The sequence below is a fragment of the Myotis nattereri genome (genome assembly GCF_964212035.1).
Source record: "Myotis nattereri genome assembly, chromosome: 3".
Classification (NCBI taxonomy): domain Eukaryota; kingdom Metazoa; phylum Chordata; class Mammalia; order Chiroptera; family Vespertilionidae; genus Myotis; species Myotis nattereri.
In genome coordinates, this window is record NC_138077.1 from 119829666 (window position 1) to 119844918 (window position 15253).

General features: G+C 41.2%; 1 protein-coding gene across 1 annotated transcript; it reads left to right on the forward strand.

Moving 5' to 3' along the window:
- Positions 1-7577: 7577 nt before the first annotated feature.
- LOC308515675 (peptidyl-prolyl cis-trans isomerase A) lies at positions 7578-9931 on the forward strand. Its single transcript, XM_081086201.1, has one exon. The coding sequence runs from the start codon at positions 7769-7771 to the stop codon at positions 8261-8263; it is 495 nt and encodes a 164-aa protein (XP_080942327.1). The 5' UTR covers positions 7578-7768; the 3' UTR covers positions 8264-9931.
- The last annotated feature ends 5322 nt before the right edge of the window (positions 9932-15253 follow it).

Consider the following 15253-nt stretch of genomic DNA (forward strand, 5'->3'; position numbering starts at 1 on the left):
GAAAGGTGATGTGTGAATAGAAACTAAGGTGAAATATAGGCGCACATGTGCCAGCATGTGGCTCAGGAGCCAAACTTTTATGATATTGTTGTGTATGATGAATTGTTATTTGTACGTGTGAATAATTAGCTTGTTATAAAACAGTAAACAGATCTCACATCACTGTGCCTCACTAACTGCAACAGTATTTCTCCCAGAAATGCTAGAAGATAAATTAGTAAAAACTAAAGTGGCATCAGGTGATGAAGTTGGTTTGTGGCATTTCCCCCTAAAAATTCTAGGACACCAATCACTTAAAAAAAAAAAAAAAGGAATGAACTTTTATATCTATTATTGATTTCAGAGAGGAAGGGAGAGGAAGAGAGAGATAGAAACATCAACGATGAGAGCGAATCATTGATGGGCTTCCTCCTGCACACCTCCTTCTAGGGATCAAGCCCACAACCTGGGCATGTGCCCTTAACAGGAATCGAACCCAGGACCCTTCAGTTCATAGGCTGATGCTCTATCAACTGAGCCAAACCAGCTAGGGTGACACTGATCACTTTAAATGGAAAAGTTTGAATACATTTTCTAAAACGTGAGCTTTTATGTGATCATTTTCTTTTGAATTTCCCCCGAGCTTGAGTCGCTCTGCAGACCTGTCTCTGAGATCTGACCCTCAGGCTGGTGCTCCTCACTCTGTCCTGACCCCTACTTGTAGATATGATCTCAGTCGTTCCCAGCTTCAGTTAATCTGCAAACTGACTGATTTCTTCTTGTGCTCACAGCCATGGGAGTGCTGAGTGGTACATCCAATTTCTTTAGATCCAGGGAACTGGGACACACATCTAATTTGTCCAACTAGATTTGTACTAGTTGAAACAGAGCTAAATGTGATTCATCCCCGTAACTTCATGGAACCTGAGAATCACCAGCCTACCCAGGTTATGCTTCATTTCTGTCTTTGGAGTCTGGCATGTTTGGGTTCATGTTTTTGCTGTGATTTTGTGATGTTGAAGGTGATCCTCATCCCGTAATATTTCCCTAGCATTATGTCAAGAAGTACAGATGGAGGTCAAGTGCACAAGTTTTAGATTGAAATCCTAGCTTTGTTCTAATTAGTTTCGAGGCCTTGGGCATGTTGTTTGACCTCTGTACCTCAGTTTCCTCGTGTGTAAAATGGGGATAAGAGTATAGATCTAAAAAGGCTGCTGTGAGAATAGGAGCTAATACATGTGAACTTAGGACAATGTATGAGTAAAAGCTCAATGTTACCAAGGTGCCAAGGGACATAACATGCCGTTGAGGATGTGTCACAGAATCGGGAAAGTGGATGCTGAAACCTTACACTGATGCTCTAAACTGGCGCACCTCAGAACCACCAAGGAGTTAGGCAGAGCACAGCTGTTGGGCCCTCCCTCGTCCCTCGGTGATTTCAATGCACACCAACGTTTGAGCACCTCTTCTGTAGACAAAGCTGGATTATTCCCCTTCACAAAACTAGAGTAAGTAACCAGTCTCTTCTTTCCCCTGAAATTCCTCAACCAGTGGGAGCTAGTGGAGGAGTGTGAAGTGTAGGGCGAGGGTTGACTCTCCCAAAAGCTGTGCAGGAGGCAAACCCAAGGACTGCAGTGCAGGGAACATCATCATTTGTGTCACTAACAACAGCAAAGCAACAGCTCTATTCTTAGTCACAGTGGCTTTTCTGAAAGGTTCTGATTAGGACCCTACATTTCAAAACCCATTTGTCATTCAAATTGTCACTGCAGATAATGTCACGAATCTCTTATACATAATGGGATTTCATGTTGTGACTTGGTTCTGTCAAACAGAATAATAAGCCTTAAAATTTCATACGTGCTCATTTTCTCCTTCTCAAAAGGATCTTTCTTTTTTGATGAGGATTGTTTAAGTTCTGTCTGAAGTGACTGGCAGGACTGAAGTGGGTGGGGGAAGGGCTCACCAGCCCTGAGGAGCTGTTTCCTGCTGGTTATGTTCACAGGAGTTCTAGGGAGCTGGTGAGGAGAGGCTTTCTCATGGGAGACCTGCACTTCTCACAGGTTCTCCGCTGGCTGTGTTCAGGAACTCAGTTCGATCACAGAATTATTTTATTAAAAAGCAGATGTATGTTTCATTGTGCTTCCCTCTTCATTCCTATTGTCTGTGCTCGCTCCTCTTTGATTAAACTTTGATCAATCTCACCAGATTTTGCCTCCCATAATCCAGTTTAAAATTTACTCAGGGAACCAACTTTTAGACTGGTTAATTTGATCATCTCTATAGTATCTTTGTTTTCTGCCACTTTCATTTATTTTATTATTTCCTTCCCTCAACTTTCTTTGGGCTCATTCATGCTTAGCTTATGTTCAATCTCTTTAGCTGCATTTCACACTTTGATGTGAAATTTTTCATTATTGTTCAACTCTGAACATTTTTTCTAATTTTTTGTGATGGTTTCTTTTTTGACCAATGTGTTCTTCAGAAATCTGTTCTAAAATTTCCAAACATAAATGGGTTTTACAAATTATCTTCTTGTTACTGATTTCTAATTTTATTGTGGTTAGAGAACTTTATGCTGACTCTTGGTTATTTCTTGAAACTTACTTTGTGGCTAGTATGTGGTTAATTCTCTAATTTATGATTACAGGGCTATACGAATTTCTGCCTTATTAAGTTTTCTAATTGTGCTTTTCAAATTTTCCTTAAATTTTATAATTTTGTCTGCTTAATCCATTAATACTGAGAAAATGTGTTTAAAAACTACCAATATAGTTGTGATCGTCAACCCACCAATTTTAAAATTATATATCTTAAAGTTATCATTATTAAGTGTACCTAAGTTTAGAATATTTTATCTTCTTGGCAAATTACTATACATATCATTAAGAGTAGCCATTTATGTTCCTAAATACACTTGCTACCAAAAGAGCACCATGAGCTTTCTTTTCATCAACAGTTTCCTGGTTTGTTTATTTACTTTTGACTGGTATGCTTTTGTTTTCACTCTTTACGAGTCTTTAATGTTTTAGGACCCAGAAATGACATATATCTTAAAACACCACATAGATGATATCTTAGCTGAAAATAGTTGACATTGTGTTAATTCATTTAAAAATAGTTTTACCTTCTTAATTTACATTTTCTATTTACTCTTTTGTGCTTCACTTCCCCCTCATAGTTATTTCTATTAGTTTAGTTTTTTTAAATTACTCAACAACATACACTGAACTGAAAGTTTTCTATTCGATATCTTTTTTTAATTAAAACACAACTTTTCATTAAAAATCATTTAAGATTTAGAAAAGTTTCAAAAATAGTATAAAGGATTCCCATATTCCTTCTCTTCATCCAGCTTCTCTAAATAGCAGCATCTGACATGACCACAGTACAATGCTCAAAACAGGAAATTAACATTCATACAATGTATTATTACGAATCTACAGATCTTATTCTAACTCCACCAACTGCCTCACTAAAGTCTTTTCTGGTTCAGGATTCAATGCAGGATCACACATCGCATTTAACTGTCTGTCTCCAACTGGAGACAGTACCTCAGCCTTTGTCTTCCACAATTTGACACTAGGGAAGCACATCACTTGGGTATTTTGTAGACTGTCCCTCAGTTGTGCTTGTTTATTGTTTGCTTATGATTAAATTCTAGTTATGAGCATCACTTCTCTGGCATTGCTTCTCATGCTGCCTGTTGGGAAACTGGAGGTGTTTTAGTATCAATATGCTTCTTCCTTCAGATCTGTGTATCACTCCCTATTGTTCGGTCCCATACCTCCTAATTCACACCCAGGAGAAGACTCGGATCCAGGCAGCCTACTGAGCCTCAAGTCCTGGGCCATGATGGTCAGCAGGCTGAAGAGACGATCCCTTTAATAGCTCCTGTGTATAGTTGAATGTGAGAACTCTTGGAAATTGGTCTGCAGAACATATAATTTGAGAGTATGTCTAATAACACTTAGAAGGAAGAGTGATTTATTAATTCCCTTTAAAGTCTAAGATTTTAATGATGTGCTTACTTCTGGACATTAAAACTATATTCTAAACTGTTATTTTAAAAATCCAGTAAAACTTTAAGAGAGAAACCTTTTTTAATTAATAGGAGCTAAGGTGCAAGTCAGAGATGATCCTTTGTAGGAGTCTTACCTGAATTTATTTTGAGGCAGAGAGCACATTTGGCTATGTTGAGTATTTGACTAAATCTTTAAAATAATGCTGACAACTCATATGGAGAAAAAGACCCATAGAACAAAGACAATGATTGTCCAAGAGCCTCAGGAATCAAGCTTGGGACCTCTAACCTCTGATTTGCAGTCTAACTACTTGAAAACACCCACTTTTAACAAGCAAACAGTCTAGTGCCTGATACAGAACACTGTTTTTAAGTCACTTCTATGTCCATGGTATTTTCTCCTTTGAGTATTAAAAGAGAATAAAAACTAATCAACCTTATCTATAATAATAAAAGCATAATATGCAAATCAACTGAACGGTCATCTGGACGTTCTTTTGGGCGACTTTCCTGATGAAGCCAGGGCTGCAGCTGCAGGATTGAGGCAGCCACTGCAGCTGCGAGGCAGGGATCGAGGCAGCTGCCATGGCTGCGAAGGCCTACTCTTGCATGAATTTCATGCACTGGGCCTCTAGTCCTATATAATAAAGAGGTAATAAGAAAATTGACCATCACACACTCACAAGATGGCTGCCTACGACCAGGCCAGCAGGGGGGTTTAGTAAGGGATGACCAAACAACTGAACAGCAGGCTGCGTGGGGCGACCAGACTGGCAGGGGGGTTAGTGAGGGCCGACCAAACAACTGAACATCAGGCTGCGTGGGGTGACCAGGCTGGTGGGGGTTGGGGGGAGGCATGAGGGGCGACCAGGCTGGCAGGTGGGGGCAGTTAGGGGCGACCAGGCCAGCAGGGGGGTAAGAGGTGACCAGGCTGGCGAGGGGGGGCCAGTTAGGGGCAACCAGGCCGGAGGGGGTGGGGTGCCGTTGGGGGCAATTAGGCTGGCAGGGGGGGCAGTAAAGGGTGACCAGGCCGGCGGGGGAGGGGACAGTTAGGAGCGACTAGGCCTGCAGGGAGGGGGTAGTTGGCAGCGACCTGGCTGGCAGGGGGGGTAGTTGGGGACAACCAGGCTGGCAGGGGGACAGTAAGGGGTAACCAGGCCAGCAGGGGGGGCAGTTAGGGGCAATCAGGCTGGCACACAGAGGCAGTGAGGGGCAATCAGGCTGACAGGGGCAGGGGCAGTTAGGGTAGACCAGGCAGGCAGGCAGATGAGCGATTTGGAGCCAGCAGTCCAGGATTGTGAGATGGATGTCCGACTGCCATCTAAACAGTAGGTTGCATGGGGTGACAGGCAATCAGACATCTCCCAAGGGGTCCTGGATTGGAGAGGGTGCAGGCTGGGCTGAGGGGAGTCCCCCCGCCCTGTGCATGAATTTCATGCACCGGGCCTCTAGTCCTCCTATCTAATAATAGACAAACATGGTAATTAACCGTACCTCTGACACGCTTCCCATTGGCTAATCAGGGCAATATGCAAATTAACTGCCAACCAAGATGGCGGCCGGCAGCCAGGCAGCTGAAGCGAACAGGAGGCTTGCTTGCTCCAGTGATGGAGAAAGCCAAGGTTCCCTGCCTGCCGTTGCCAGCCTCTGAGCTGCACTCTAAGAAACAATGTTGCAATTATAAAAGCTAAACAAACCCCAGAAACCTGCTTTCAGCCAGCCAGGCCTCAGAGCTGGAGCTGCAACAGTGTTTCAATTATAGAAGGTAAATAAATCCCAGATACCTGCTTTCAGCAGCCGAGGTCTCAGAGCTGGAGCCAAGCCTCAGAGCTAAAGCCAGCTCTCAGTTCCAGTGACAGCCACAGAAGGTAAATAAATCCCAGAATAAAAAAAAAAGAAAAAAAGGAGAGGTTGGGAGCTTCAGTCACCTGCCAGCCTGAAAACGGCCCTCAGCCCCTCACCCAGACTGGCCAGGCACCCCAGTGGGGACCCCCACCCTGAAGAGGGTGTGACCAGCTGCAAACAGCCATCATCCCCTCACCCAGGCTGGCCAGGCACCCAAGCAGGACCCCCACCTTGATCCAGGACACCCTTCAGGGCAAACCAGCCGGCCCCCACCTGTGCACCAGGCCTCTATCCTATATAGTAAAGGGGTAATGTGCAAACTGACCCCAACAGAAGAATGACTGGGAATGACTGGTCACTATGACACACACTGACCACCAGGGGGCAGACACTCAATGCAGGAGCTGCCCTCTGGTGGCCAGTGCACTCCCACATGGGGGAGCTCTGCTCAGCCACAAGCCAGGCTGATGGCTGCCAGTACAGCGGTGGTGGTGGGAGCCTCTCCTGCCTCCTCAGCAGCGCTAAGGATGTCCGACTGCAGCTTAGGTATGCTCCCTGCTGGCAAGTGGACATCCCCCGAGGGCTGCCGGGCTGCCAGAGGGATGTTTGATTGCTATCTTAGGCCCAATCCCCCAGGGAGTGGGCCTAAGCCAGCAGGTGGTCATCCCCTGAGGGGTCCCAGACTGCGAGAGGGCACAGGCCGGGCTGAGGGACCCCCCCTCCCTCCCGAGTGCACAAATTTTTGTGCACCGGGCCTCTAGTATATAAAAGGCTAATATGCAAATCGACCAATTGGCAGAACGACCGGTCACTATGATGCACACTTACCACCAGGGGGCAGATGTTCAACTCAGGAGCTACCCCTTGGTGGCCAGTGTGCTCCCACAAGGGGAGCGCTGCTCAGCCAGAAGCCGGGCTCACGACTGGCGAGTGCAGTGGCAGTAATGGGAGTCTCTTCCGCCTCCACGGCAGTGCTAAGGATGTCCGACTGACGGCTTAGGCACCAACAGTGCACAATGGTTCCCCTTTTTCCCTATCCTCACCAACGTATGTTTTGTTGACTTATTGATGATAGCCATTCTGACAGGTGTAAGGTGGTATCTCATTGTGGTTTTAATATGCATTTCTCTAATTAGCAACATTGAGCATCTTTTCATATGTCTGTTGGCCATCTTTGAAGAAATGCCTATTCAGGCCCTCTACTTTAAAAAAAAAATTTTTATTTATTTCAGAGAGGGAGAGGAAGAGAGAGCGAGAGAGAAACATCAATGATGAGAGAGAACCATCAATTGGCTGCCTCCCGCACACCCCCTACTAGGGATCGAGCCTGCAACCGGGCATGTGCCCTGGATGGGAATCAAACCCAGGACCTTTCAGTCCACAGGCCTGAGCCAAACCAGCTAGGGACCTCTGCCTACTTTTTAATTGGATTAAGTTGTATGAGTTCTTTGAATATTAATCCCTTATCAGATGTACCATTGATGAATATCTTTTCCCATTCAGGCTGTCTGATTTGATAAGAAAAGTCTCAGTCCTGTTGGTTGAAATAGGATTCCAGGAACTTCTTATAAGGCCTGGCTCAGATGCAGGAACACAGGCTGCAGATAACTGCAGAAGGCAGGCAGTTCAGTTGTAGGCTTCTCCCTTAAGGGTGGCTTGCATGAAAGCTCATTTAGGAATGGTTGCTAGGCTCCTTTGTTTTTTTTTGTTTTTTTGTTTTTTTAACTTTGAGCTTTAGCCACCAGAAGCCCTTCTTGGGGGTATCTCAGGGTCTACAGTTTTCATTCAGTTTTAGAAATTTTCTCATTTCCCTGGTGATTTCTTCCTTACTCATGGGTTACTTAGAAGTTTGTAGTTTTTTTTAAAAAAAGTTTGTAGGCTTTGCAGACGCTGCCGCCCCGAAGCCGTCCGAGACTAGCCATGGTGAACCCCACCGTGTACTTCGACATCGCCGCCGACGGCGAGCCCCTGGGCCGCGTCTCCTTCGAGCTGTTTGCAGACAAGGTTCCAAAGACGGCAGAAAACTTCCGTGCTCTGACCACCGGGGAGAAGGGATTTGGTTATAAAGGTTCCTGCTTTCACAGAATTATTCCGGGATTTATGTGCCAGGGTGGTGACTTCACACGCCACAATGGCACAGGCGGCAAGTCCATCTATGGGGAGAAATTTGAGGATGAGAACTTTGTCCTGAAACATACAGGTCCTGGCATCTTGTCCATGGCAAATGCTGGACCGAACACAAACGGCTCCCAGTTTTTCATCTGCACTGCCAAGACTGAGTGGTTGGATGGCAAGCATGTGGTCTTTGGCCAGGTGAAGGAAGGCATGGATATTGTGACAGCCATGGAGCGCTATGGGTCCAAGAATGGCAAGACCAGCAAGAAGATCACCATTGCTGACTGTGGGCAACTCTAATAAATTTGACTTGTGTTTTATCTTAAAAAAAAAAAAAAAAAAGTTTGTAGTTTAATTTCCAAATACTTAGGGTTTTCCTAAATATTTTGTTATTGATTTCTAACTTAATTCCACTGTGGTCAGAGGGCAAACTCTGTATGACTTATTTTTATGTTTTTGAGATGTTTTATAGTTCAGAGTATGGTTTATCCTGGTGAATGTACCATGCAACTTAGAGAGTATGTTTTGTACAGTAGTTTAGTGCTTTATTTTTAAACTAGAGGCCCAGTGCACGAATTCATGCACTGGTGGGGGGCCAGCCGGCCCATCCCAATGGGGCCAACTGGGGGGCAGGGCCAGCTGGGGTGAGAGGCTGCAGTCGTTCCAGTTGTTCCGCCGTTTGGTGGCTGGGCTTTATTATATAGGATATATTTTTATTGATTTCAGAGAGGAAGGAGCGATAGAAAAATCACTGATTGGCAGCTTCCTTCATGACCCACACTGTGGTTAGAGCCCATAATCCAGGTATGTGCCTTGACTGGGAATTGAACTGTGACCTCCTGGTTCATAGGTCGATGCTCAACCACTGAACCATGCCGACTAGGCTGTTTAGTGTTTTATAAATATTAATCAGGTCAAGCTAGTTGTATTGTTTAGACTCTGCCTTTGCTGATTTTTTGTCCAGTTGTTTATCAATTGCTGAGGTTAACTCTCCAAAGACAACATTGATGGAATTGCCTATTTCTCCTTTTAATTCTGTCAACTTTTGCTTCATGTATTTTAGTATTCTACATTTAATGTTTTGCTATTAGGCCAGACACAGGTATGATTGCTGTCTGACTGACCATTTTAAAATTATGAAAAGTTCTTCATCTCTAATGACATTATTTTTGTCTTCAAATCTTTATTTCATATTAATATACTCACTCCAGCCCACTGTCTGCATGGTATATGTTTCCCATCCAGTTAGTTTTAACCAATTTATGAATTTACATATAAATTTTTTTATAATGCACATCTTTTCTGTCCTTATAATGTTCACCTCTTTGTATATAGTTGGGTCATGCTTCTTTATCCATTCTGACCACCTCTGCCTTTCACTGAAAAGTTTAATCATTAATGTTTAATGAAATTTTGCTATAGTTGTATCTGAGTATGTAATTTGATTATTTGTCTATTTGTTCTATTTTCTCTTCTTCCTTTCATGCATTTTAAATATTTGAATATTTTAAAAATTCAGTTATCTTATTAGCTACACTTCTATACATTACTGTTTTAGTGATTGTTATGGAGTTACAATATATACCAACTTTTCACAGTCCATTTGCAGTTAATATATTATTGCATATAAATGTAGAAATCTTGTATTTCCCCTCTTCATGTTACATCTATATATGTTATAAGCCCACAGGACAATGATGTAATTCTTGACCTAAACAGTCATGTATTCTATGTCATTTAGATAACAAAATTTTTAAGAAAAAAAGAATTTGTATTTACCCAGCCATTTACCATCACTGATGCTTTTCATTGCTTTCTGAGGACCTGTAGTTCCATATGATTTCTTTCGTTTGAAAAACATACTGTAGTACCTTTTTTTTATAATGCACATCTTGCCACAAATAGTTTTATTTGAAAATATCTTTATTTTGCTTGCATTCTGAAAGAATATTTTCACTTGATATAAACTTGCGGGTTGACAGGTTTTTCTTCTTCTATTATTCAAACATGGTTATTTCATTCTCTTCTGGCCTCTAATTTCTGATGCCAAGTCAGAACAGAAGTGAATTCAAATGCTGTTCCCCTATATCAGTGGTTGGCAAACTGCGGCTCGTGAGCCACATGTGGCTCTTTGGCCCCTTGAATGTGGCTCTTCCACAAAATACCACATGCGGGTGCGCACGTGCAGTGCGATTAAAACTTCGTGGCCCATGTGCAGAAGTTGGTATCTTGTGGAAGAGCCACACTCAAGGGGCCAAAGAGCCGCATGTGGCTTGCGAGCCGCAGTTTGCCGACTACTGCCCTATATGTAATATGTTGCTTTTCTACTGCTGCTTACTAGATTTGATCTTTAGCTTTGTTGTAACAGTTTGCTTCAGTGTGTTTATCCTTTTTTGCTGTTTGTTGAGTATCTTGAATATATAAACTTGTCTTTCATTAGACTTAGAAAACTGTCAGCCATTCCCTGTGATATACCACATATTATTTTATTTATCCATTCACATACTGAAAGGCATCTTGGTTGTTTCAAAATTTTGGTAATTATAAAGAAATGTTGTATCTAAAAAGTTATCACTAAACCCAACATCATCTAGATTTTCTCTTATATTACTAGTTTTATAGTTTTGCATTTTATATTTAGGTCTATGATTTATTTTGAGTTAACTTTTGGGAAAGGTGTAAGATCTGTGTCTGTACTTATTTTTTTGCATGTGGCTGTCCATTTGTTCTAGCACCATTTGTTGAAAAGACTATCTTTTGTCCATTGTATTACCTTTGCTCCTTCAAAGATCAGTTAACTGTATTTGTATGGGTTTTTGGGTTATGTAATCTGTTCCATTGATCTATTCATCTATTTTTTTTTTGGCAATGCCACTCTTATGGTTACTGTAGCTTTATAGTGACATCTTATATAACGTGTTATGTCATTTACAAAGAGTTAAAAGATAATGACTTTAAAAAGTCATAACCACATATAATTCTTTACTGTCAATAATGTTTAAATATTGTTAGAATTGTGTTTACATTTTTACAATTATTTAATTTACAAAAATAATTGTTGGCTCAATTCAAATAATATTTATACAATGAACTTAACTGATAAATACCTGAAGTATATTTTATTATAGAGGATATCCTCTGGACTCTCCCTCTTTCTTTTAAATTTTGTTTGAAATTTCTTTGCTGAAGAAATGGGGTTGTTTGCTTTAGAGTTTTGTGCAATATATATTTTGCCGACTATCCATTGTAATGGTCTTCAATAACGTGTATATTTCCTATAAATTAAGAGATCTAGACATCCAATTTTCACCTTTCCCAGGAAGAATACATCATTGGTGTATTGTACAAGTTGTTCCTAATTGTGGAATAAAAGTTATTTTCTTTATCTAATCCTCATTTGGTACCTTTAGCATCCAAGGACAGGGAGTAGGGTCATCAGAATAGAAGGCCCACAGCTTACCTCCACTTAAGATTCCCTTCAATCTTTAAAAGTTACAGCAAACAATCATATCTAAGCAACAAAACTTAAGACAATACACATGTAAACAGTTTGGTTTATTATGATAAAATAAAACAAACAAAAGTTAATCTGAACTTTCTGTTATAGAGGACAGACTGAAACCACACATTAAGCTTAGGTCTATCCAAAACTATAAAAATGACAGTGCAGTTTGTGTGTGTGTGTGTGTGTGTGTGTGTGTGTGTGTGTATGCATGCACATACACACAACATACAGTATATATACTGTATATATCTATATATGTGCAGCAAATACACTGCATAGAGTAGTATATATAACTACATGTAGTTATATAAATGGTTAAATATATATAAAAAGCATAACTTCACAAAGAAAAAGGAATAGGAGAGTAAAACATAGCTAGAAACCAAGTGTATGAGTAAGTGGAAACTAATTTAATTAGCAGATCTAAAAACATCAGAACCTAAATTGGCAGTACTGTATGTAAAAGAAAGCTGCAATCTACTTTGTACTGCAAAAATCCTAAAACGCTCAAGAATGAGTGGTAAGGAAACTTCTGAAAGCGGGGATAAAGTTAAAACCAAATGATTAGTTTAAAGGCTGTTTAAGAAATAGCCAGATGTCCCCAGGTTTCTTCCTTCCACAGGGCTGGGCAATGCCTTCCATCTTCCCACTCCAGCAGAAGACTACAGCTTTATTCTCCATAGAAGGTAAATGCAGATCATGGGATATCAGATCCAGCTGTGAGCCCTGACAAAAATGATCGTCCAAGCCTTCTGCCTCTTCTTCCTTCCAGAAGGCATAAGATCAAAAGAACCCTCTCTGGGAAATCTTACCAGGCCCCCCAAATGACCTAATTATAATGTTTCCCCAATGAAAAGGCCCATACATACCACTCTGATTGACGCTCAATTGGTAAGACCCATCTACTGCATGGAGCATACAATCCTATTCAGCTTTTCAGTGCTCTACTGCTGCTAAATATGATTAGGTATCCAAAACTGGATAGAAATTTGAAGAAAGCTTATGACATTTGTTCTAATATGTAAGACAAAAGAATAAAATAAATTGGAGACTATATGGAAAGAAGAAAACTTCTAAAAGAGTATTCTTATTCTTAGAGAAATAAGAAATAAACAAAACTCTATAAAAAAGAATATTCAGCCTGGCCAGCATGGCTCAGTGGTTAAGTGTTGACCTATGAACCATGGTTCAATTCCCGGTCAGTGGACATGCCTGGGTTGCAGGCTCAATCCCCAGTGTGGGGCATGCAGGAGGCAGCAGGTCAATGATTCTCTTTCATCACTTAGGTTTTTCTATCTTTCCCTCTTCCTTCCTCTCTAAAATCAATAAAAACATATTAAAAAATATACAGTCAGAGAAAAATCTTCCTATAAATTAAAAAAAACATATAACATAGCAGAAATGAAAACTCAATAGAAAGGTTGTATGATAAATATGAGAAATTTCTCAGAAAGTATAATAAAAATAAAAGAGATAAAACAAGAGGAAAAATATTTTTATAAAGGACCAGGATAGGAGGGAGAGGGAGTAAAAGAAATAATACAAAAAAGAACTCCCAGAATCTAAAAACATTAGACTCACCATTAGGAGTATAAGGGCATCACACTTAGAACATTATGAACTTTCAGAAAACTAGGAAAAAGAGAAGGTTGTATAAGCAGAGACAGATAGACACTGGAGAACAGTGCAAAGGCTTGAGAAACAGTGCAAATTCTGAGGAAAAATGATTTCCAATCTAGAATTCTATATCCAGCCCAACAATCATAAATATTTTCATCATATATTCAAGGTCTCAAAAATTTTACCTCCCATATACTTTTTTTCTCAGAAAGTTACCAGAGATTGAGTTTTATCAATGAGGGAGCAAACCAAGAACGAGGACAGCATGAGACACAAAAGCAGATGGATGGTCCAACACAGAAGAGAAGCAGGCAGAAGAAAATTTCCAGGATGATAATATTGATGGGAGATCCCAAGATGACAAGTGTGAGGCTGACCTACAGAATACCCAGTCCAAACTAGAGGAGGCTGTGGGTAAGGCTGTTCAAAATAAACTTGATGAACATAGTATTTGAACATAGTGCAAGGACATTTACATAACCTGGTTGGAGGAAGGTCTGGGATGAGTGAAAAGTACATAGAATGCATAGAAAATACAAACAGTACAATAGCAAAAGGATCTTAGTATATACTTGCTTTAGCACTGAATGGCATTTACACAGGCATAACTTGAACACTGAATTGTGATCAAACCAAAATAAAAGGTTAAGAGAAATGTGGGTGTGTGATAGAGGCAATGACAAAGCTGAGTTCTCATCTGTGACTAAAGCTGAAGAACTAAAAAGGAGCCATATGAACCTGTTAAGATAGAAACATTGACGTCAGTGTCAAAATAATCAGAATGGCTAAAAGAATTGAGAGTAGAGGGCTTTAGGGAACAGGCAAAGGGGGAGGGAGCTATAGAGACTGCTACTGAACAGCCAGCTCTCTGAAAGCTCTGAAAAGTATACACTGAGTGGCCAGATTATTATGACCACCCCATCAGTACTTCCTTGGGCCACCTTTTGCCTTCAATACTGCAGCGATTCTTCTTGGCATTGACTCCACGAGATGTTGAAAGGTGATGCGAAGAATCTGACACCATGCCTGATGAATAGCACTGTCCAGTTCTGTGCGATTTGATGGTTGTGGAACCAGCTGCCTGATGGCGCTTTTAACTTCGTCCCACAAATGCTCAATTGGATTGAGATCTGGTGATTGTGGGGGCCACCTAAGCAAGGTAAAGTCTCCCTCATGTTCTTGAAAGCACTCCTGCACAATACGAGCACCATGGCATGGTGCATTGTCTTGTTGGAAAAAGCCATCTCCATTGGGATACGCCATCAACATGATAGGATGAACTTGATCAGCAACAATAATTAGGTATGTTGTGCTATTCAGACATTTATAATGGTCTGGCCCTCTAGCAACTTCAGCGGGAAATCATAGCTAATTTGCCTACAAACGTCAGGTTGTCATAATAATCAGCCACTCAGTGTATATTTAATTAAAAAATATAAAAGGTAATGTGACACATTTGCTACTATGTAACAATCAACAAATATTCCCTGAGGGTTTACTTGGTGACAGCTGCTTGGCTAGAACCTGCAGTAGCCAAAATGAGGCAGGCCAACGGCTACTGGCTGCCGCACATGGTACTTCATGGAAGGGCTTCTGGGATCAGCTGAGAGCAGGGCACTAGGAACATGGAACAGAAAACAACTCCATGGTCATCTGACATTGGATACACATCCAGGTGAGGCCTGATTTCAGCAGCCCGTCATTTAACTAGATACATTTAAGAAGCATTTTGAAAGGGAAGACTTTAGAAAAAAGAAAGGGGTGGATATAAATATTTATAAGTCATTCCAACAGACAAAGAGGCAGGGGCAACAGGAATTGACCAGATACCCAGGAAGATAATTTAAAAATAGCAAGAAGCTGAGGAAGAGCCTTAAAGTCTGACCATCAGGAGAATCACTGCTGTGCTGAGGCCAAAATACTTTCTTCAAGGAAAAGACAGCTCTCTTGGCAGCCCCTGCAGTGAGTCAAGAGAACCAGTCCAAAGTGTGAAGTTTCTCTGGTTTCTTCCTTACCACTTTCCAGTCATTTATGACTTTCTAAATGCCAAGTCTAGCAAACACTTCTCAGGACTCATTCTTTGGACACATCTGTAATATTTAACTCTGACAACATCTGATTCTTTCTTCTGACTGTGATTCTTGTTCTTCCCTTGATTTTTGTGA

What these genes read in the sequence shown, in the direction of transcription:
- LOC308515675 (XM_081086201.1), top strand. Translation starts at nt 7,769, where the DNA reads ATGGTGAACCCCACCGTGTACTTCGACATCGCCGCCGACGGCGAGCCC.